The sequence below is a fragment of the Nerophis lumbriciformis genome, linkage group LG09 (assembly GCF_033978685.3).
Source record: "Nerophis lumbriciformis linkage group LG09, RoL_Nlum_v2.1, whole genome shotgun sequence".
NCBI lineage: Eukaryota > Metazoa > Chordata > Actinopteri > Syngnathiformes > Syngnathidae > Nerophis > Nerophis lumbriciformis.
Genome location: NC_084556.2, coordinates 47,042,501 through 47,063,732, shown reverse-complemented (window position 1 = coordinate 47,063,732; position 21,232 = coordinate 47,042,501). Strand labels below are relative to the sequence as shown.

The 21,232-nt window shown below is 39.9% G+C and overlaps 2 protein-coding genes across 6 annotated transcripts in view; both read left to right on the top strand.

Moving 5' to 3' along the window:
• ap2b1 (adaptor related protein complex 2 subunit beta 1) overlaps positions 1-1,720 on the top strand; it is a 47,596-nt gene extending 45,876 nt beyond the window's left edge. For all 3 annotated transcript variants that reach the window (XM_061963053.2, XM_061963054.2, XM_061963055.2), the window contains exon 22: positions 1,570-1,720. In XM_061963053.2, the coding sequence (XP_061819037.1) occupies positions 1,570-1,644 (75 nt within the window). In that variant the 3' untranslated portion in view covers positions 1,645-1,720. The remainder of the gene's footprint in view (positions 1-1,569) is intronic.
• A 4,058-nt stretch (positions 1,721-5,778) lies between these two features.
• The window catches only part of hepacamb (hepatic and glial cell adhesion molecule b), a 17,843-nt gene continuing 2,389 nt past the window's right edge, over positions 5,779-21,232 (top strand). The window contains exons 1-6 of one of the 3 annotated variants that reach the window (XM_061961694.2): positions 6,189-6,257; positions 6,362-6,429; positions 16,667-17,005; positions 20,209-20,490; positions 20,554-20,647; positions 20,723-20,781. In XM_061961694.2, the coding sequence (XP_061817678.1) occupies positions 16,684-17,005; positions 20,209-20,490; positions 20,554-20,647; positions 20,723-20,781 (757 nt within the window). In that variant the 5' untranslated portion in view covers positions 6,189-6,257; positions 6,362-6,429; positions 16,667-16,683. Of the gene's footprint in view, positions 6,430-16,138; positions 16,257-16,666; positions 17,006-20,208; positions 20,491-20,553; positions 20,648-20,722; positions 20,782-21,232 lie in introns of those variants that run through there. The other 2 variants (XM_061961693.2, XM_061961692.2) reach the window with 2 other exon arrangements.

Below are 21,232 nucleotides of genomic sequence, written 5' to 3'. Positions count from 1 at the left end.
TTTTCAGAAGCTGACATTAAATACTGTATAATATTTTACATTTTAATATTTTTACATATTTCATATTTTGACCGTATTTTTTGGAAGCTGACATTAAATACTGTATGATATTTTATATTTTTTACATATTTCATATTTTTACAGTATTTTTTGGAAACTGACATTAAATACTACATGATATTTTACATATTTAATATTTTTGTGTTTTTGGAAGCTGACATTAAATACTGTGATATTTTACATATTTTATATTTTTTCAGTGTTTTTTGGAAGCTGACATTAAATACTGTATGATATTTTACATATTTAATATTTTTACAGTGTTTTTTGGAAGCTGTCATTAAATACTGTATAATATTTTACATATTTTGTGTTTTTCGGAAGCTGACATTAAATACTGTATAATATTTTTACATTTTAATATTTTTACATATTTCATATTTTGACCGTATTTTTTGGAAGCGGGCATTAAATACTGTATGCAATTTTATATAATTTATATTTTTACAGTATTTTTTGGAAACTGACATTAAATACTACAAGATATTTTACATATTTAATATTTTAGTGTTTTTGGAAGCTGACATTGAATACTGTATGATATTTTACATATTTAATATTTTTGTGTTTTTGGAAGCTGACATTAAATACTGTATGATATTTTTACATATTTAATATTCTTACAGTGTTTTTGGAAACTGACATTCAATACTGTGATATTTTGCATATTTAATATTTTAGTGTTTTTGGAAGCTGACATTAAATACTGTATGATAGTTTATATATTTTATATTTTCACATATTTCATATTTTTACAGTGTTTTTTGGAAGCTGACGTTAAATACTGTATGATAGTTTACATATTTTATATTTTCACATATTTCATATTTTTATAGTGTTTTTTGGAAGCTGACATTAAATACTGTATGATAGTTTACATATTTTATATTTTCACATATTTCATATTTTTATAGTGTTTTTTGGAAGCTGACATTAAATACTGTATGATAGTTTACATATTTTATATTTTCACATATTTCATATTTTTATAGTGTTTTTTGGAAGCTGACATTAAATACTGCATGATATTTTACATATTTAATATTTTAGTGTTTTTGGAAGCGGACATTGAATACTGTATGATATTTTACATATTTAATATTTTAGTGTTTTTGGAAGCTGAGATTAAATACTGTATGATATTTTTACATATTTAATATTCTTAGTGTTTTTTGGAAGCTGACATTCAATACTGTGATATTTTACATATTTCATATTTTAGTGTTTTTGGAAGTTGACATTAAATACTGTATGATAGTTTACATATTTAATATTTTCACATATTTAATATTTTTACAGTGTTTTTTGAAAGCTGGCATTAAATACTGTGATATTTTACATATTTTATATATTTACAGTATTTTTTATAAGCTGACATTAAATACTGTATCATATTTTACATATTTCATATTTTTTGGAAGCGGACATTTGAATGAAAGCATTTAAAGGAGCTTTTGAAAAAGGTGCGTCAAAGTGTCACTGACTGTTGTGTCCTGGCTGGTCCTGCAGCTGTCTCTCAAGTGTCGGGCCCCGGAAGTGTCTCAGTACGTGTTCCAGATGTACGACGCGGTGCTGAAGAACTGAGCGGCTCGCTTCTCCTGACCCGGCATCGAACAAAGCAGCGTTAGCTCCCTGCCAAACAAAAAATGTAAAAAAACAAGACCAATAGATGAAAAGGTAAATGTGATATAACCATAATGCAAATGTCTTGTTAGACACAATTAGACGCTCTTTCACAATAAGAGTTTTTATTTTGGGACAATTCATTATTAACCATCCATGATTTTTTTTAGCTTCTGGTGTCAATCATTCCATCCTTAAGTGTCTTAATGTTGTGACTGACGGTGAAAGTAGTTTATTTTTGATACTAGCTTCTTCTTTTTGCCTGCAATGATCCCACCATCGATGTCATGCTTCTGATATCGCTGACTCAGCACTCCATCTTTTGGGTTAGTTGGCACGTTGTGTTACATCTGGGTTCACCACCACTCAAGTCGACATTTATCACTGTAAAGTAACAAAAGTGTCGGAAGCAGCACTATTGCACGCTCATACTGTATTTATTGTTCATCTACCTCTTCGTGTTCCCTCTTTTCCTCTTCTTGACTTTCTTTTCTCGTACTTTTAGTCCTGCCAGTCGACGCAACCTCACAGGAGTTTCTTTTCTCCTACTTTTTGCCCTGCCAGTCGATGCAACCTCACAGGACCAAGCATTGACTTGGCAAAGTGAAAAGCTGATGATGTTGTGTGTCTGCTACAAAGTACGCTACATTGGCATTCCTTCACACAATTGCGCCGACGTGTGTAATCACTTGTGTTGCTGACATTACTGTGTACAAAAAATAAGTGTCCATTTTTATGCCCACTCGTGGATGTTCACCACTTTAGAAACCGTGACTTGCAGGGTTATGTATTTTTATGCACATCTAACCGCACTCCCAAAACGCAAAGATCATTTGTTGTTGCATCGTCGCTGAGATGATTGGTTTCTGCAGCAGCGCGTCAATAAAGTGTCGCCATGCATCGTCGTCCTCATTTGAAGCTTTTGTGTGTCGGGACTTGATTGCAACTAGTATTATACACTAGTACTAACATACTACATGTACTATACACTAGTACTAAGTTCTAACATACACTACAAGTACTAATAGTCCTATTAGGGACGGCGTGGCGCAGTGGGGGAGTGGCCGTGCGCGACCCGAGGGTCCCTGGTTCAATCCCCACCTAGTACCAACCTCGTCATGTCCGTTGTGTCCTGAGCAAGACACTTCACCCTTGCTCCTGATGGGTGCTGGTTAGCGCCTTGCATGGCAGCTCCCTCCATCAGTGTGTGAATGTGTGTGTGAATGGGTAAATGTGGAAGTAGTGTCAAAGCGCTTTGAGTACCTTGAAGGTAGAAAAGCGCTATACAAGTACAACCCTTTTATCATTATTATTAATGCATAGTACAAGTATGAGGTGCCGAATGTAAAAATTCAGTCACCTTTTCCACATTTAGCTCACTTTTCTTACATTTAACTCATTTTCATCAAAAGATTAATTTAAATGTTGACTCTAAGTGTCGATTTTAATTTAAATGTTAGATCTAAATTTAAATGTTAAATATAAATGTCAATGACACATCTAAATATATGTTAAATAAATGCTTTTATTTCCTGTCGTTTAGACTATTGTAATGCCTTGCTCTGTGGTCTTCCCAAAATTAATATCAGAAGTCTACAATGATTACAAACGCACCTGCATGCGTGCTGACGAGGACCAGAGGGCGGGAGCACGTTACACCAGTTTTAAAGTCATGGGGGCATACAAGGGGACAAACACAGGGACCTACATGGGGACATACAAGGGGACAAACGCAGGGACCTACATGGGCACATACAAGGCGACAAACACAGGGACCTATATGGGCACATACAAGGGGACAAACGCGGGGACTTACATGGGGACATTCAAGGGGACAGACACAGGGACTTACATGGGGACAGACAAGAGGACAAACGCAGGGACTTACATGGGGACATACAAGGGGATAGACACAGGGACCGACATGGGGCATACAAGGGGACAGACGCGGGGACTTACATGGGGACATACAAGGGGACAAACGCAGGGAACTACATGGGGGAAAACGCGGGGACATACAAGTGGACCTACATGGGGACATACAAGGCGACAAACCCAGGGACCTACATGGGGACATACAAGGGGGCAAACGCTGGGACCTACATGGGGACATACAAGGGGACAAACCCAGGGACCTACAAGAGGACAAACGCTGGGACCTACATGGGGACATACAAGGGGACAAATGCAGGGACCTACATGGGGTTTTACTAGGGGCTAAATGCAGGGACCTACATACAAGGGGACAAACACGGAGACCTACATGGGGACATTCAAGGGGACAAACGCAGGGACCTACATGGGGACATACAAGTGGACAAATGCGGGGACCTACATGGGGATATACTAGGGAACAAACACAGGGACCTACAAGGGGACAAATGCAGGGAGCTACATGGGGACATACAAGTGGACAAATGCGGGGGCCTACATGGAGAAATACAAGGGGACAAACGCGGGGACATACAAGGGGACAAACGCAGGGACCTACATGGGGACATACAAGTGGACAAATGTGGGGCCATACAAGGGGACAAACGCAGGGACATACAAGGGGACATGCAAGGGGACCTACATGGGGACATACAAGGGGACAAACGCAGGGACCTACAAGGGGACATACAAGGGGACAAATGCAAGGACCTACATGGGGACCTACAAGGGGACATACAAGGGGGCCTATATGGGGAGATACAAGGGGACAAACGCAAGGACCTACATGGGGACATACAAGGGGACCTACATGGGGACATACAAGGGGACAAACGCAAGGACCTACATGGGGACATACAAGGGGACAAACGCAAGGACCTACATGGGGACATACAAGGGGACATACATGGGGACATACAAGGGGACAAACGCAAGGACCTACATGGGGACATACAAGGGGACATACATGGGGACATACAAGGGGACAAACGCAAGGACCTACATGGGGACATACATGGGGACATACAAGGGGACAAACTTGAGGACCTACATGGGGACATACAAGGGGACAAATGCGGGGGCCTACATGGGGAAATACAAGGGAACAAACGCAGGGACCTACATGGGGACATACAAGTGGACAAATGCGGGGGCCTACATGGGGATATACTAGGGAACAAACACAGGGACCTACAAGGGGACAAATGCAGGGAGCTACATGGGGAAATACAAGGGGACAAATGCAGGGACCTACATGGGGACATACAAGTGACAAATGTGGGGCCATACAAGGGGACAAACGCAGGGACCTACAAGGGGACATACAAGGGGACAAACACAAGGACCTACATCATACTTGCCAACCCTCCCGGATTTTCTGGGAGACTCCCGAAATTCAGCGCCTCTCCCGAAAACCTCCCGGGACAAATTTTCTCCCGAAAATCTCCCGAAATTCAGACACACAATATAAACAAGCATACCTGCCCAATCACGTTATAACTGTAGAATGATGGAGGGCGAGTTCTTGGTTTCTTATGTGGGTTTATTGTTAGGCAGTTTCATTAACGTCCTCCCAGCGCGGCAACAACACACAACAACAACATTTCGTCTACCATAAAGCAGTTCGTCTGCCGTAAACAGCAATGTTGTGACACTCTTAAACAGGACAATACTGCCATCTAGTGCATTTGATGAAAGCACTTTTTGCGTGCCACAAAGCAATGCATCATCAGTGAGGGCGTTCAGCATGGATAGAAAAATAGTGACAAATAGAACAAGGATGGACAATTCAACCCTTAACTCAACAATGAGTAGATGAGTGTTATGTGTGTGTATATGTGTAAATAAATGAACACTGAAATTCAAGTATTTCTTTTATATATATATATATATATATATATATATATATATATATATATATATATATATATATATATAAATATATATATATATATATATATATAAAATACTTGACTTGGTGAATCCTAGCTGTAAATATACTCCTCCCCTCTTAGCCACGCCCTGCCCCTGCCCCCAACCACGCCCACCGCCCCCCACCTCCCGAAATCGGAGGTCTCAAGGTTGGCAAGTATGACCTACATGGGGACCTACAAGGGGACATACAAGGGGGCCTACATGGGGACATATAAGGGGACAAACGCAAGGACCTACATGGGGACGTACAAGGGGACAAACGCAAGGACCTACATGGGGACGGACGTACAAGGGGACAAACGCAGGGACCTACATGGGCACAGCTGGAGAAGTTTTCCCCGGGCTGGGATGACTGGTGAGTTCCAGTTTGTCGCCTCTGCCCAGAGTTCGGCGGCAGGCGTAAGTAAGTATATTGATAGTCTTATTAACCCCATGACCAATAATGTTATGTATATTAATAAAGTCTTACTGACCGGATGAACAATAATGTGTATAAAGTGGAACATCCATTTATGAACCACTCTATTTGCAAACGTTTCGACTGCACCAAACGTCCCTAAGTGTCTCTTTGTACGAACGCTTCCTTCATTCATTTTGTGTGTGCGGCTGCCATTTTGATGACGTCACTTCCTGTGCATCAAGGTTCGCAGGGGCGCAGCCACTTTTGGGTAGGCGGAGCACGTCGTCTGCCATTCGTAGACAGCAAGGTAAAAATATACTTTTTAACTTTCTTTTTTTTATTGTATTTTATGTTATTGTTTGAGAGCACTGAATGGACTTTTGTGTGACCTTGCGACACGCCCACCTCCAGGCCGTGTGCAAAACACAAAGTGCACCTTTTCAATGGAGCCAAAATACTGCCAGAGATTTACGAACTAGGTAAGTCGTCAACAAGTAATACATGTAGTTCACTATATGGAGTTTGAAAATACAGGAAGCACAACACACACAGGCCTACTCATGTACAAAACTACTTTTGCTGCATAAGTTCATATTTTGAAGCTTTTTAAATCTTGATTCGTCACTACTGTTGCATGCTGGGTAGTGTAGTTCTTATATTCCCTAGCTCAGGGGTGTTAAACTCAAATACAGAGAGGGCCAAAATTTAAAACTGAACAAAGCCGCGGGCCAAGGTTGAACAAATTAACCTTTTAATAGGGCCCCAAACAAGTTTTGCATTGAATACTGAACAAGCAAGGCTTATATAACTTTATAGTGACATGCAAAATCAAGTTTCAAATAATAATAATTAAAGGGGAACATTATCACCAGACCTATGTAAGCGTCAATATATACCTTGATGTTGCAGAAAAAAGACCATATATTTTTTAACCGATTTCCGAACTCTAAATGGGTGAATTTTGGCGAATTAAACGCCTTTCTAATATTCGCTCTCGGAGCGATGACGTCACAACGGGAAGCAATCCGCCATTTTCTCAAACACCGAGTCAAATCAGCTCTGTTATTTTCCGTTTTTCGCCTGTTTTCCGTACCTTGGAGACATCATGCCTCGTCGGTGTGTTGTCGGAGGGTGTAACAACACGAACAGGGACGGATTCGAGTTGCACCAGTGGCCCAAAGATGCGAAAGTGGCAAGAAATTGGACGTTTGTTCCGCACACTTTACCGACGAAAGCTATGCTACGACAGAGATGGCAAGAATGTGTGGATATCCTGTGACACTCAAAGCAGATGCATTTCCAATGATAAAGTCAAAGAAATCTGCCGCCAGACCCCCATTGAATCTGCCGGAGTGTGTGAGCAATTCAGGGACAAAGGACCTCGGTAGCACGGCAAGCAATGGCGGCAGTTTGTTCCCGCAGACGAGCGAGCTAAACCCCCTGGATGTCTTGGCTCACACCGTCCCGAAGATGATCAAGAGAAGAATATCGACCCTAGCTTCCCTGGCCTGCTGACATCAACTCCAAAACTGGACAGATCAGCTTTCAGGAAAAGAGCGCGGATGAGGGTATGTCTACAGAATATATTAATTGATGAAAATTGGGCTGTCTGCACTCTCAAAGTGCATGTTGTTGCCAAATGTATTTCATATGCTGTAAACCTAGTTCATAGTTGTTAGTTTCCTTTAATGCCAAACAAACACATACCAATTGTTGGTTAGAAGGCGATCGCCGAATTCGTCCTCGCTTTCTCCCGTGTCGCTGGCTGTCGTGTCGTTTTCGTCGGTTTCGCTTGCATACGGTTCAAACCGATATGGCTCAATAGCTTCAGTTTCTTCTTCAATTTCGTTTTCGCTACCTGCCTCCACACTACAACCATCCGTTTCAATACATGCGTAATCTGTTGAATCGCTTAAGCCGCTGAAATCCGAGTCTGAATCCGAGCTAATGTCGCTATAGCTTGCTGTTCTATGCGCCATGTTTGTTTGTGTTGGCATCACTATGTGACGTCACAGGAAAATGGACGGGTGTTTATAACGATGGTTAAAATCAGGCACTTTGAAGCTTTTTTAGGGATATTGCATGATGGGTAAAATTTTCAAAAAAACTTCGAAAAATATAATAAGCCACTGGGAACTGATTTTTAATGATTTTAACCATTCTGAAATTGTGATACTGTTCCCCTTTAAAAAATATCAATGGCATATCAAATAAAATAAAAATAAAAATTGAATGCCTCTTTTCTATTTGCAGCCTTTTGAGGTAAATATCAAAATAAACTTTTTCCACATGCTAATAATAAATTTGAAAATAAAATAACAATAATGAATGAATCAAACATTCAAGCCTTGAAATAGAAAGAGAAAGTGCATGAATAAAACGTTAATTATTGCTCAGTTTGCTACACTGATTTGCTTTAACACTGGATATGGAACAAGCAACGCTTATATAACTTAATAGTGCAAAATCAACTTTCAAAAAACAAACGAAAAAACATCAATGGTATATTAAATAAAATTTAAATAAAAAATGAAATGCCTCTGCCCTATTTGCAGCCCTCTGAGGTAAATATCAACATTAACTTTTTTCCACAGGCTAATAAATTTGAAAATAAAATAACGATGAATAAATCAACCATTCAGGTCTTTTTACTGCTCAGTTTGCGACACACTGATCTAATCTGATGTGCCCAAGCCAGATAGATACACGCCATCTTTTCTGGGATGCTAGTTCATTAATGTTGGGGCTCAGGTGGGCGGGGTTTGGTGGTAGCGGGGGGTGTATATTGTAGCGTCCCGGAAGAGTTAGTGCTGCTAGGGGTTCTGGGTATTTGTTCTGTTGTGTTTATGTTGTGTTACGGTGCGGATATTCTCCCGAAATGTGTTTGTCATTCTTGTTTGGTGTGGTTTCACAGTGTGGCGCATATTTGTAACAGTGTTAAAGTTGTTTATACGGCCACCCTCAGTGTGATCTGTATGGCTGTTGACCAAGTATGCATGGATTCACTTACAGGTAAAAGCCAGTAAATTAGAATATTTTGAAAAACTTGATTTATTTCAGTAATTGCATTCAAAAGGTGTAACTTGTACATTATATTTATTCATTGCACACAGACTGATGCATTCAAATGTTTATTTCATTTAATTTTGATGATTTGAAGTGGCAACAAATGAAAATCCAAAATTCCGTGTGTCACAAAATTAGAATATTACTTAAGGCTAATACAAAAAAGGGATTTTTAGAAATGTTGGCCAACTGAAAAGTATGAAAATGAAAAATATGAGCATGTACAATAGTCAATACTTGGTTGGAGCTCCTTTTGCCTCAATTACTGCGTTAATGCGGCGTGGCATGGAGTCGATGAGTTTCTGGCACTGCTCAGGTGTTATGAGAGCCCAGGTTGCTCTGATAGTGGCCTTCAACTCTTCTGCGTTTTTGGGTCTGGCATTCTGCATCTTCCTTTTCACAATACCCCACAGATTTTCTATGGGGCTAAGGTCAGGGGAGTTGGCGGGCCAATTTAGAACAGAAATACCATGGTCCGTAAACCAGGCACAGGTAGATTTTGCGCTGTGTGCAGGCGCCAAGTCCTGTTGGAACTTGAAATCTCCATCTCCATAGAGCAGGTCAGCAGCAGGAAGCATGAAGTGCTCTAAAACTTGCTGGTAGACGGCTGCGTTGACCCTGGATCTCAGGAAACAGAGTGGACCGACACCAGCAGATGACATGGCACCCCAAACCATCACTGATGGTGGAAACTTTACACTAGATTTCAGGCAACGTGGATCCTGTGCCTCTCCTGTCTTCCTCCAGACTCTGGGACCTCGATTTCCAAAGGAAATGCAAAATTTGCATGGTTGGGTGATGGTTTGGGGTGCCATGTCATCTGCTGGTGTCGGTCCACTCTGTTTCCTGAGATCCAGGGTCAACGCAGCCGTATGGAAGAAAAGCAGACGTGACGACAGGTTGTAGAGGACGATAAGGCAGTGCCTTTAAGGCACGCCCCCAATATTGTTGTCTGGGTGGAAATCGGGAGAATGGTTGCCCCGGGAGACTTTCGAGAGGCACTGAAAATTAGGAGGGTTGGCAAGTATGAGTATTAGCGGTGAATGCGGTGTTACAGCGGCACCGCCGCTGTATAATACCGGCGGGCCAGCTCTAATGTTAATTTGATATTGCCTCAAGGGCCAAATGAAATTACACGGCGGGCCAAATTTGGCTCGCGGGCCAGAGTTTGACACCCATGCCCTAGCTCAGGGGTCGGCAACCTTTACCACTCAAAGAGCCATTTTGACCAGTTTCACAAATTAAATAAAACAATGGGAGCCACAAAAATCTTTTGATATATAAAATGAAATAACTACATACAAAGTTTTATTTTTGCTTTGCGCAATGTATAAACCAAGGGTCTCAGACACGCGGCCCACACCTTAAAAGGAAAATTAAATGTTAATGCGGCCCACGAGTTTTAATTGAATGGCGATTGACATCATCATACTTGTCAACCCTCTTGATTTTTCCGGCAGACTATGAATTTCGGTGCAACTTTTCTCTCGAACGTGCCGTGATGGTGCGGCATTTAGCGCCCATTACAACTAGCGTGCCGGCCCTGTCACACGTTGTTTGAGGCTTCTACTTGCCCACGTGAGTGAAAGTAATTCATACCTGCTCAACAACCACACAGGTTACACTGACGGTGGTGGTATAAAAATTTTAACACTCTTACTAATAATGCGCCACACTGTGAACCCACACCAAACAAGAATGACAAACACATTTCGGTAGAACATCTGCACCGTAACACAACATAAACACAACAGAACAAATACCCAGAATCCCACGCAGCCCTCACTCTTCCGGGCTACATTATACCGCTACCAAACCCCGGGGGGTGTTGATGTGTGAGGGAGCCGGGTTGGGGTGGGGGCGGGGTTTGGTGGTAGCAGGGGTGTATAGGAAGAGTCAGGGCTGCATGGGATTCTGGGTATTTGTTCTGTTGTGTTAAGGTGCAGATGTTCTCCCGAAATGCGTTTGTCATTTTTGTTTGGTTTTGGTTCAAAGTGTGGCGCATTATTAGTAAGAGTGTTAAAGTTGTTTTATATGGCCACCGTCAGTGTAACCTGTGTGGCTGTTGAACAAGTATGCCTTGCTGTCACTTACATGTTCAAGTAGAAGATGCATACAACAAAAGACTGGGCTGGCATGATTTTTGTACAGATTGTGGAGGACGCCAAATGCTCATCATGGCACACCCTTATTACTATTGTTAGGGTGAAAATCGGAGAATATTAATCCCAGGAATTTTCTGCGAGAGGAACCGAAATCCGAAGACTCCCGGGAAGGTTGGCAAGTATGCAGCTGAGCCGCATCAGAGTGATCAAAGAGCCGCATGCGGCTCTGGAGCCGCGGGTTGCCGACCCCTGCCCTAGCTCATAACATCACACCGTCCACACTCGCTTTTAGTTTGAAACCGTAAAAAAAAGAAGCGAAACCGTAAAAAAGACAAGCAAATGGGGACAAAAAGTCTAACACAAAAACCTGTGAAACACACAAAAACTATAAAAATCTACAAAACTACTTTTGCTACATAAGTTCATATTTTGAAGCTTTTTTAAAATCTTGTTTCAGAGCCCGTCGGTCCTCCCATCTTCTTCTACGGTGTTTTACCTGCAAGCCTAAGTCTAGTAAATGTTAAGATAGAGTTCAAGGGTGGACCCCGGGATGCAGAGAATGGAGGCAAGGGACGCCATAACAAATGAAAATATTTAATAAGTCCAAAATGGTAACTAAGGGTGATGGGGCAAAAGTGCACACTAGTGATGGGTCCGGCAACACCGAACCGATGCATCGGCGCATGCGTCGAGCTCATAGAGCAAAACCCTGTGTCGGTGCGCGTACCGCTTTTAGAAAGTCACGTGACCGATCATGAGCTGTTTTGGTCACGTGACAGATACGCGAACTGTGTCGCACTGACGCCTCCTCTGTGCCCTGTGAGCGGCTCTTTTCTACAGCCGGAGAAATAATAACTAAGAAGAGAAAGCGTCTAAAATTGAATACGTTGGAAAAACTGTTTTTTTTTCAAATAAAAATGTGTAAAAATAAATAAATAATAATTTCTAGGTCCACAAGCATCCTCATTCACAACACGTTCTCTTAGATTTCCATGTTATGATACATGTTCACATTATTTATTGACTGTATCTAAAAAAGACAAAAAATATATTTTTATTTAAATGAAGTTACGAAATAATCCTAAATGAAATACAATGACTTGGTTTATATTATTGTATATACTAGGTCAGTGGTTCTCAACCTTTTTTCAGCAATGTACCCCCTGTGAATTTTTTTTAAATTCAAGTACCCCCTAATCAGAGCAAAGCATTTTTGGTTGAAAAAAAAGATAAAGAAGTAAAATACAGCACTACATCATCAGTTTCTGATTTATTAAATTGTATAACAGTGCAAAATATTGCTCATTTGTAGTGGTCTTTCTTGAACTATTTGGAAAAAAAGATATACAAATAACTAAAAATGTGTTGAAAAATAAACAAGTGATTCAATTATAAATAAAGATTTCTACACATAGAAGTAATCATCAACTTAAAGTACTCTCTTTGGGGATTGTATTAGAGATCCATCTGGATTCATGAACTTAATTCTAAACATTTCTTCACAAAAAAAAAAATCTTTAACATCAATATTTATGGAACATGTCCACAAAAAATCTAGCTGTCAACACTGAATAGTGCATTGTTGCATTTCTTTTCACAGTTCTTTTTGACAGACATTTTAGTGACAAAGCTTGTGCTTCACTGAGTTTATGAACTTACATTCATATTTTGTTGAAGTATTATTCAATAAATATATTTATAAAGGATTTTTGAATTGTTGCTATTTTTAGAATATTTAAAAAAAATCTCACGTACCCCTTGGCATACCTTCAAGTACCCCCAGGGGTACGCGTACCCCCATTTGAGAACCACTGTACTAGGTCAAAAGGGAATAAGCGGTAGAAAATGGATGGGATGGATGGATGTACTAGGTCATAAAATCAGTGTCAGTTGAGTCGGTCCATAGGTTGCCTGTAGGGATTTTTAATGTCCAGCAGATGTCAGTATTTAGTGACACAGTATCAACACAGTATCAATACAGTTTTGCAAGGTGTCGAAACGCTTCATGACGCCTCATCAACCCATCACTAGTGCACACCATGGGAAATATAACAAAAGTAGTCTCTTTCAGAGGTTGGCGGAGCAAAGGTCAGGACGCACACAGCGTGGCAAAAACTAGTCCTCTCAAAACAAGGTGGCTAGGAAAACAAAAACACAACGAGGTCAATATTACAGAAATATGCCAAGGCAACATACCAGGGAAGCAGAATCAAGGTAGCACATGTCAGAGCGGAGTTCAGGAACAATAACCGGCGGGGACCAGCTGGTGGAGACGCGCTTAAATGCTACCAGGAGGTGATTAGCAGCAGGTGTGCCTCGTTGGGGACAAAAGACTGTGGAAGAAACTGAAAAACCAATAGAGAAGGCAGGGAGAAGACAACAAACATAACAGTAAAACTGCTTCCGGGTAAACTTGTTGTAAACCCCGCCCACAATGCCTTTAGTTTGAAACCGTAAATAAAGAAGCGAAATTGTATAAAAGACAAGCGAATTTGGGGAAAAAATATAACATAAAACCTGTGACACACACAAAAACAATAAAAATGTACAAAACTACATTTGCTTCATAAATTCATATTTTGAAGCATTTTTAAATCTTGAATCAGAGGCCTTCAGTCCTCCCGTCTTCTTCTACGGTGTTTTACCTGCAAGCCTCAGTCAAGAAATAATGCTTCCGGGTAAACTTGTTGTAAACCCCGCCCAGAGGCATCCGTCCACACTTGCTTTTAGTTTGAAACCGTAAAAAAAAATCGATAAACCGAGAAAAAAAAGAAACTAATCTGTCAAAAAAACAAGCGAATGTGGAAAAAAGGTTTAACATAAAAACCTGTGAAACACACAAAAACAATATAAGTGTACACAATATGAATATTGGCTTCGAAAACATGTCATGATTTAAAAAAATATCCACCAAAAATACTGTATTTTTCTCCATGTTCGTATTTATTTGTTGCCAAAACTTGTTCTGGTGCCAATACAACTTTTTCTACAATGTCAAATTATTTTTCCTGCTACCAAATTTTACTGGCAGAGCTTCTTTAAACAACTTTTTTTTTTTAAATTGAACATGTACATGTACATACAAACATATATTTTCAATGTACACAAAATTGAAGGCACTTTCAACAAATCTCAACAAATTCAAACAACAGGTTGAGCAAATACTAGGGCTGCGAATCTTTGGGTGTCCCACGATCCGATTCAATATCGATTCTTGGGCTCACGATTCGATTATAAATTGATTTTTTTCGATTCAACGCGATTCTCGATTCAAAAACAATATTTTTCCGATTCAAAACGATTCTCTATTCATTCAATACATAGGATTTCAGCAGGATCTACCCCCGTCTGCTGACATGCAAGCAGAGTAGTAGATTTTTGTAACAAACTTTTATAATTGTAAAGGACAATGTTTTATCAAATGATTGCAATAATGTAAATTTGTTTTAACTATTAAATGAACCAAAAATATGACTTATTTTATCTTGGTGAAAATATTGGACACAGTGTGTTGTCAAGCTTATGAGATGTGATGCAAGTGTAAGCCACTGTGACACTATTGTTCTTTTTCTTTTTCTTTTTTTTATAAATGTCTAATAATAATGTCAATGAGGGATTTTTAATCCTGCTATGTTGAAATTGTAACTAATATTGATACTGTTGTTGATAATATTCATTTTTGTTTCACTACTTTTGGTTTGTTCTGTGTCGTGTTTGTGTCTCCTCTCAATTGCTCTGTTAATTGCAGTTCTGAGTGTTGCTGGGTCGGGTTTGGTTTTGGAATTGGATTGCATTGTTATGGTATTGCTGTGTATTGTTTTGTTGGATTGATTAATAAAAATAAAAAAATTAAATAAAAAAAAGGAAAAATAAATAAATAAAAAAAAAAAATTTAAATCGATTTTTGAAAAATGAGAATCGATACTGAATCGCACAACGTAAGAATCGCGATTTGAATTCGAATCGACTTTTTCGCACACCCCTAGCAAATACTGTCTTGTACAAAACATGTAAGTGTCATGTCTGTGTAATCATGTTTTGTCTTAGTCATGTTTTGTTTAGTTATTGGACTCTTTAGTTTCTGGCTTTTCACTCCCTTGTCTTGTTTCCATGATTACCCCATTAGTTTCACCTGTTCCACGTTTGGACTCATTGTGCACTCTTGTTTGTCACCATAGCAACCCATTAGTCACGCACCTGTTTCACGTTTTGAGTCACGCACCTGTTTTCGTTAATCATGTCTGTAGTATTTAAGTTCAGTGTTTTCAGTTTGTCTTTCTGACGACATCTCCACATTTATGCTTCTGCACATTTCTGACTCTTTTTTCATGTCCATTGTTCACGCTGCTCCTTTTTGTCCATGCCAAGTAAGTTTTGTTTATTATTGCCACAGTTAGTGTTTTTTGTTGTTCATAGTTTTGCCTTTGTGCAAGTGTTTGGTTTCATAGTTTGTTCTCCGCCATTGTGCGCGCCTTTTGTTTACTTCCTTTTTTTGTAGTTTAAATAAAAATGTACTCACATTCCCGTCTCGCCCGAGCCAACTTTCCGTTGCATCCCGGAAAAGCTAACACTCAAGACCAAGTCATGACAGTAAGGAAAGAAAGCTAAAGCAGATACAAATAAAATATAAACAAATAACAATAAATAATAATTACAAAAAATAGGATAAGATACAAAATTCAAACAAACAAAAAAGGTTAAACTAAATCACTTTACATTTCTGCAATAACTAAATCAATTTAAGGGCTTTTGTATTTTTCATCAGTTTCCAAGATTTAATTGCTAATTTAAAATTATCAAGCCAATTAGAAAATGACATCTGTGTAGCTTCTTTAAACATCTTAAATGGAAAAGTACAAGAGCCACGTGCGCGGTGACGTAGCCAGCAAGCATGTGACGTCACTAATACTGGCGCACAGCATACACGCACGCTCATACTCCAATGCGCTCGGTCTGCAAAGTCAGCCAGCCAGTAGCTGACCAGCCCGTCGTGACGTCATCTTCCGGGCGAGGGGGGCGGGGCAAACGGAGCTGGAAAGTCATGATGATGATGATGGTGATGATGGCTGAACCGCCCCCAAAAGTCCATATAAACCCATGGATTTTGTTTCTGTCGTGTTTGGACTTCTTCCACGGTTAGTCTTCACTTTGTTTAAGTTTTCTTTGCCTTCACTATGTCATTATCTGACAATAATCACATATTCTTTTGATGGTATGTAATATACATTTTCCCTTCAACTTAATAAATGTTCAACATCTCCAGGGGCAAACTGAAAAAGTGCAGAGTTGACATGTTTGAAAGTTGTTCGCAGCAAGCTGCAGAGTCACGGCGCTGTTAGCATAGTAGCATGTTAGCGTAGCAGCTGTACTGCTCCTCAACTGGCAGGAGAAGGACAATGGCCATCTTTGTCAGCAGATGCTGGCCCATGCATCCCACAGTCTTTGGGCAGCGGTTGCCATGGCGACGCAAAGTGCCTCACCATCGAGCCAGTTTAATCCCCCCCACCCCGCACTCAGTATTTCATCTCTCTGCTCTTCTGTGCAGGCGTGCTCTCCGTCAACATGACGCTTCCCAGCGCCGTCATCACGGGCACGGTCGGCGGCGAGGCCCTCCTGGCCGCGACCTACGTCAGCTTTAGCGCCGACCTGCCCGTCATCAAGTGGCAGCTGCGCAGGGAGAAGTCGGTCACCGTCGTCCAGTCCATCGGTACGGACATCGTGGGCACGCTCAGACCCGAGTATCGCGATCGCATCCTGATATTCCCCAACGGATCGCTCCTCCTGCACAACCTGAGGCTGTCTGACGAGGGCACGTACCATGTGGAGGTCTCCATCACGGACGATACGTTCACGGGGGAGGGAAGCATCACGCTCACTGTAGACGGTAATAAGTCCGAAGTCCTTCGTTTCTTTTATTGGGACCCTGCCTTTAGGACGGAGGAGTCCACCCAGATCCTGTTATGCCAAAGCTAAAATGACGAGAGGTGACCAGAGTTGAAGTTGAACAGTTTATTCTACAAAAAATAAGTTCATATATAGATATAAATATAATTAACTTCACTTCACCTAGAAACAAGATCTAGAAGAAGACCTGGAGGAAGCTCTAGAGGAAGATGTAGAAGAACACCAACAAAAAGATCTTCAAGAAGACCTAGAAAAACTAGAAGAAAACTTAGAAGAAGACCTAGAAAAAAATCTAGCAAAAGACCTAGAAAAAACCTGGAGGAAGACCTACAAGAAGACCTATAACAAGATCTACAAGAAGACCTGGAAGAAGATCTAGAAGAAGACTTAGAGGAAGATCTAGGAGAAGGCCAACAAAAGATCTACAAAAAGACCTATAAAAAACTAGAAGAATACCTAGAAACAACTCTAGAAGAAAACCGAGAAAAAAAACCTAGAAGAAGACCTGGAGGAAGATCTAGAAGAAGACCTATACAAAAAACTAGAAGAAGACCTACAAAAAATCTAGAAGATGACCTAGAGTTGAAGTTGAACAGTTTATTCTACAAAAAATAAGTTCATATATAGATATAAATATAATTAACTTCATTTCACCTAGAAACAAGATCTAGAAGAAGACCTGGAAGAAGATCTAGAGGAAGATGTAGAAGAACACCAACAAAAAGATCTTTAAGAAGACCTAGAAAAAAATCTAGCAAAAGACCTAGAAAAAACCTGGAGGAAGACCTAGAAGAAGACCTATAACAAGATCTACAAGAAGACCTGGAAGAAGATCTAGAAAAAGACCTAGAGGAAGATCTAGAAGAAGGCCAACAAAAGATCTACAAGAAGACCTATAAAAAACTAGAAGAAGACCTAGAAACAACTCTAGAAGAAAACCTAGAAGAAAAAAAACCTAGAAGAAGACCTATAGCAAGATCTAGAAGAAGACCTGGAGGAAGATCTAGAAGAAGACCTATACGAAAAACTAGAAGAAGACTTACAAAAAAATCTAGAAGATGACCTAGAAAAATCCTAGAAGAAGACCTAAAAGAAGACATATAGCAAGATCTTCAAGAAAACCTGGACGAAGATCTAGAAGAAGACCTAGAGGAAAATGTAGAAGAACACCAATAAAAATATCTTCAAAATGACCTAGAAAAAAACAAGAGGCAGACCTAGAAAAAAATCTAGAGGAAGACTTAGAAGAAGACCTAGAAAAACCGAGAGGAAGACCTACAAGAAGACCTATAACAAGATCAACAAGAAGACCTGGAAGAAGATCTAGAAGAAGATCTAGAGGAAAATCTAGAAGAAGGCCAACAAAAATATCTACAAGCAGACCTATACAAAAACTAGAAGAAGACCTAGAAACAACTCTAGAAGAAAACCTAGAAGAAGACCTATAGCAAGGTCTAGAAGAAGACCTGGAGGAAGATCCAGAAGAAGACCAACAAAAAGATCTACAAAAAGACCTATAAAAAGACCTAGAAAAAACCTAGAAGAAGACCTAAAAGAAGACATATAGCAAGATCGAGAAGAAGATCTAGAAGAAGACCTAGAGGAAGATGTAGAAGAACACCAACAAAAATATCTTCAAGAAGACCTAGTGAAAAAATAGAAGCAGACCTAGAAAAAAAATCCAGAGGAAGACTTAGAAGAAGACCTAGAAAAAAATCAAGAAGAAGACCTAGAAAAAACCTAGCGGAAGACCAACAAAAAGATCTACAAAAAGACCTATAAAAAAAACTAGAAGAAGACCTAGAAAAAATTATAGAAGAAGATCGAGAAAAAAACCTCGTAGAAGACCTTCAAGAAGACCTATGATCTAGAAGAAGACCTGGAAGAAGATCTAGAAGAAGACCTAGAGGAAAATCTAGAAGAAGGCCAACAAAAATATCTACAAGCAGACCTATAAAAAAACTACAAGAAGACCTACAAACAACTCTAGAAGAAAACCTAGAAGAAGACCTATAGCAAGGTCTAGAAGAAGACCTGGAGGAAGATCCAGAAGAAGACCAACAAAAAGATCTACAAAAAGACCTATAAAAAAAACGAGAAAAAGACCTAGAAAAAACCTAGAAGAAGACCTAAAAGAAGACATATAGCAAGATCGAGAAGAAGATCTAGAAGAAGACCTAGAGGAAGATGTAGAAGAACACCAACAAAAAGATCTTCAAGAAGACCTAGTGAAAAACTAGAACCAGACCTAGAAAAAAAAATCTAGAGGAAGACTTAGAAGAAGACCTAGAAAAAAATCTAGAAGAAGACCTAGGAAAAAACCTAGAGGAAGACCTACAAGAAGACCTATAACAAGATCTACAAGAAGACCTGGAAGAAGACCTAGAAAAAAATCTAGAAGAAGACCTAGGAAAAAACCTAGAGGAAGACCTACAAGAAGACCTATAACAAGATCTACAAGAAGACCTGGAAGAAGACCTAGAGGAAGACCAACAAAAATATCTACAAAAAGACCTATAAAAAAACTAGAAGAAGACCTAGAAAAAATTATTGTGGAAGACCGAGAAAAAAACCTCGTAGAAGACCTACAAGAAGACCTATGGCAGGATCTAGAAGAAGACCTAGAGTAAGATCTAGATGAAGGCCTAAAAGAAGATCTAGGAGAAGACCAACAAAAAGATCTACAAGAAGATCTATAAAAAACCTAGAAGAATATCTAGAAAAAATTCGAGAAGAAGACCTAGAAGAAACCTAGAAAAAGACCTACAAGAAGACCTATAGCAAGATCTAGAAGAAGACCTGGAAGAAGATCTAGAAGAAGACCTGGAGGAAGATCTATAAGAAGACCAACAAAAAGATCTATAAGAAGACTTATAAAACAACTTGAAGAAGACCTAGAAAAAAACCTAGTAGAAGACCTCTTAACCCAATAAAATAACAACTAAGAGTTTAAGATGATTAGTAAAAAGCCTGATTAAAAAGATGTCTTAAGCCTTTTAAAAACATGCCCTGAGGGTCTCTGGCAGGCTGTTGAATTGTGTTTCTTTTAAAAGATCTTTATACAAGATATGAAAGTTGGGGTCTCTGCTTCAGTTGGGGTTCCTCGGCCTGGAAGAGGTTGAAGACGTCCGCTGAAAGCTTTATTGATAATTCAACGTTGAATATGTCACCTCTCACACACAGAGCCGCTCTCGCAACCCTCGGTCCTCCTGGAGACCACCTCCGTGTTGGAGCGCAGTCAACACGTGGTCCTCACCTGCTGGCACGCCGCGGGCACCAGGCCCTCCTACAGGTGGTTGAAAGGCGGCGCGGCGCTGGGCAACGACAGCAGGCTGGTGCTGTCACATGACCACAAGAACCTGACCATCACTCGGGTCACCATGGCGGACGACGACGTCTACGGCTGCGTGGTGGAAAACCCCGTTGGCACGGCAACCAGCCCGCCGGTCAGACTGAGTGTCTACAGTGAGTAAACCGTCACGGCCGACTCTTGTTGTTGTTGTTTTCACTGCACTCTTCCCCTTCTAGAAAGAAGTTCCATCTACATCATCCTCTCCACCGGCGGCATCGTCCTCCTCATCGCCTTGGTAACCGTCTGCGCCTGCTGGACGCCATCCAAAAAGTAACTTTATTGACTTGACAACAACGAACAACAACAACAAATCGCCAGGCATCCATTTTCTTTGTGTCTTGTTAGGAAAAGAGGAAAACCTTTCTCCAGGTTTTATAATCAACACACGTCAAGACGTCACTCAGGTACGCACACAAACTAGGTATTGTTATTCAATATTATATTGGTAAATATTTTCATACATGGACCATGAAAAACTCTTTGCCACCTTCAAAATACACTTTTTAACGTTATTACATGAACTAATGTACCCTATTCTTACACAATATAGTCTACATAATTATAGGAAATAATAAATATACTGTACTGTCAGACATATAGCAAGAAAATTAGGCAGCGAGGAACCCTGATTGGATTTTTCATAAATATATTTTTTTAAAAGTGTGAAAGAGCAAAGCTGCGAAATATACACTGCATCTTGCACTGGAACAATACTTACAGTACAATTCATGACTCCATTAATACTATGTGATATCATAATATTTGATGTTGTATTTGCGTAGTATTATCTTGTATTGTATGATATCATATCATATCACTTATTGTAAGGTATAGTAGTTGTGGGTATGTGTGCAT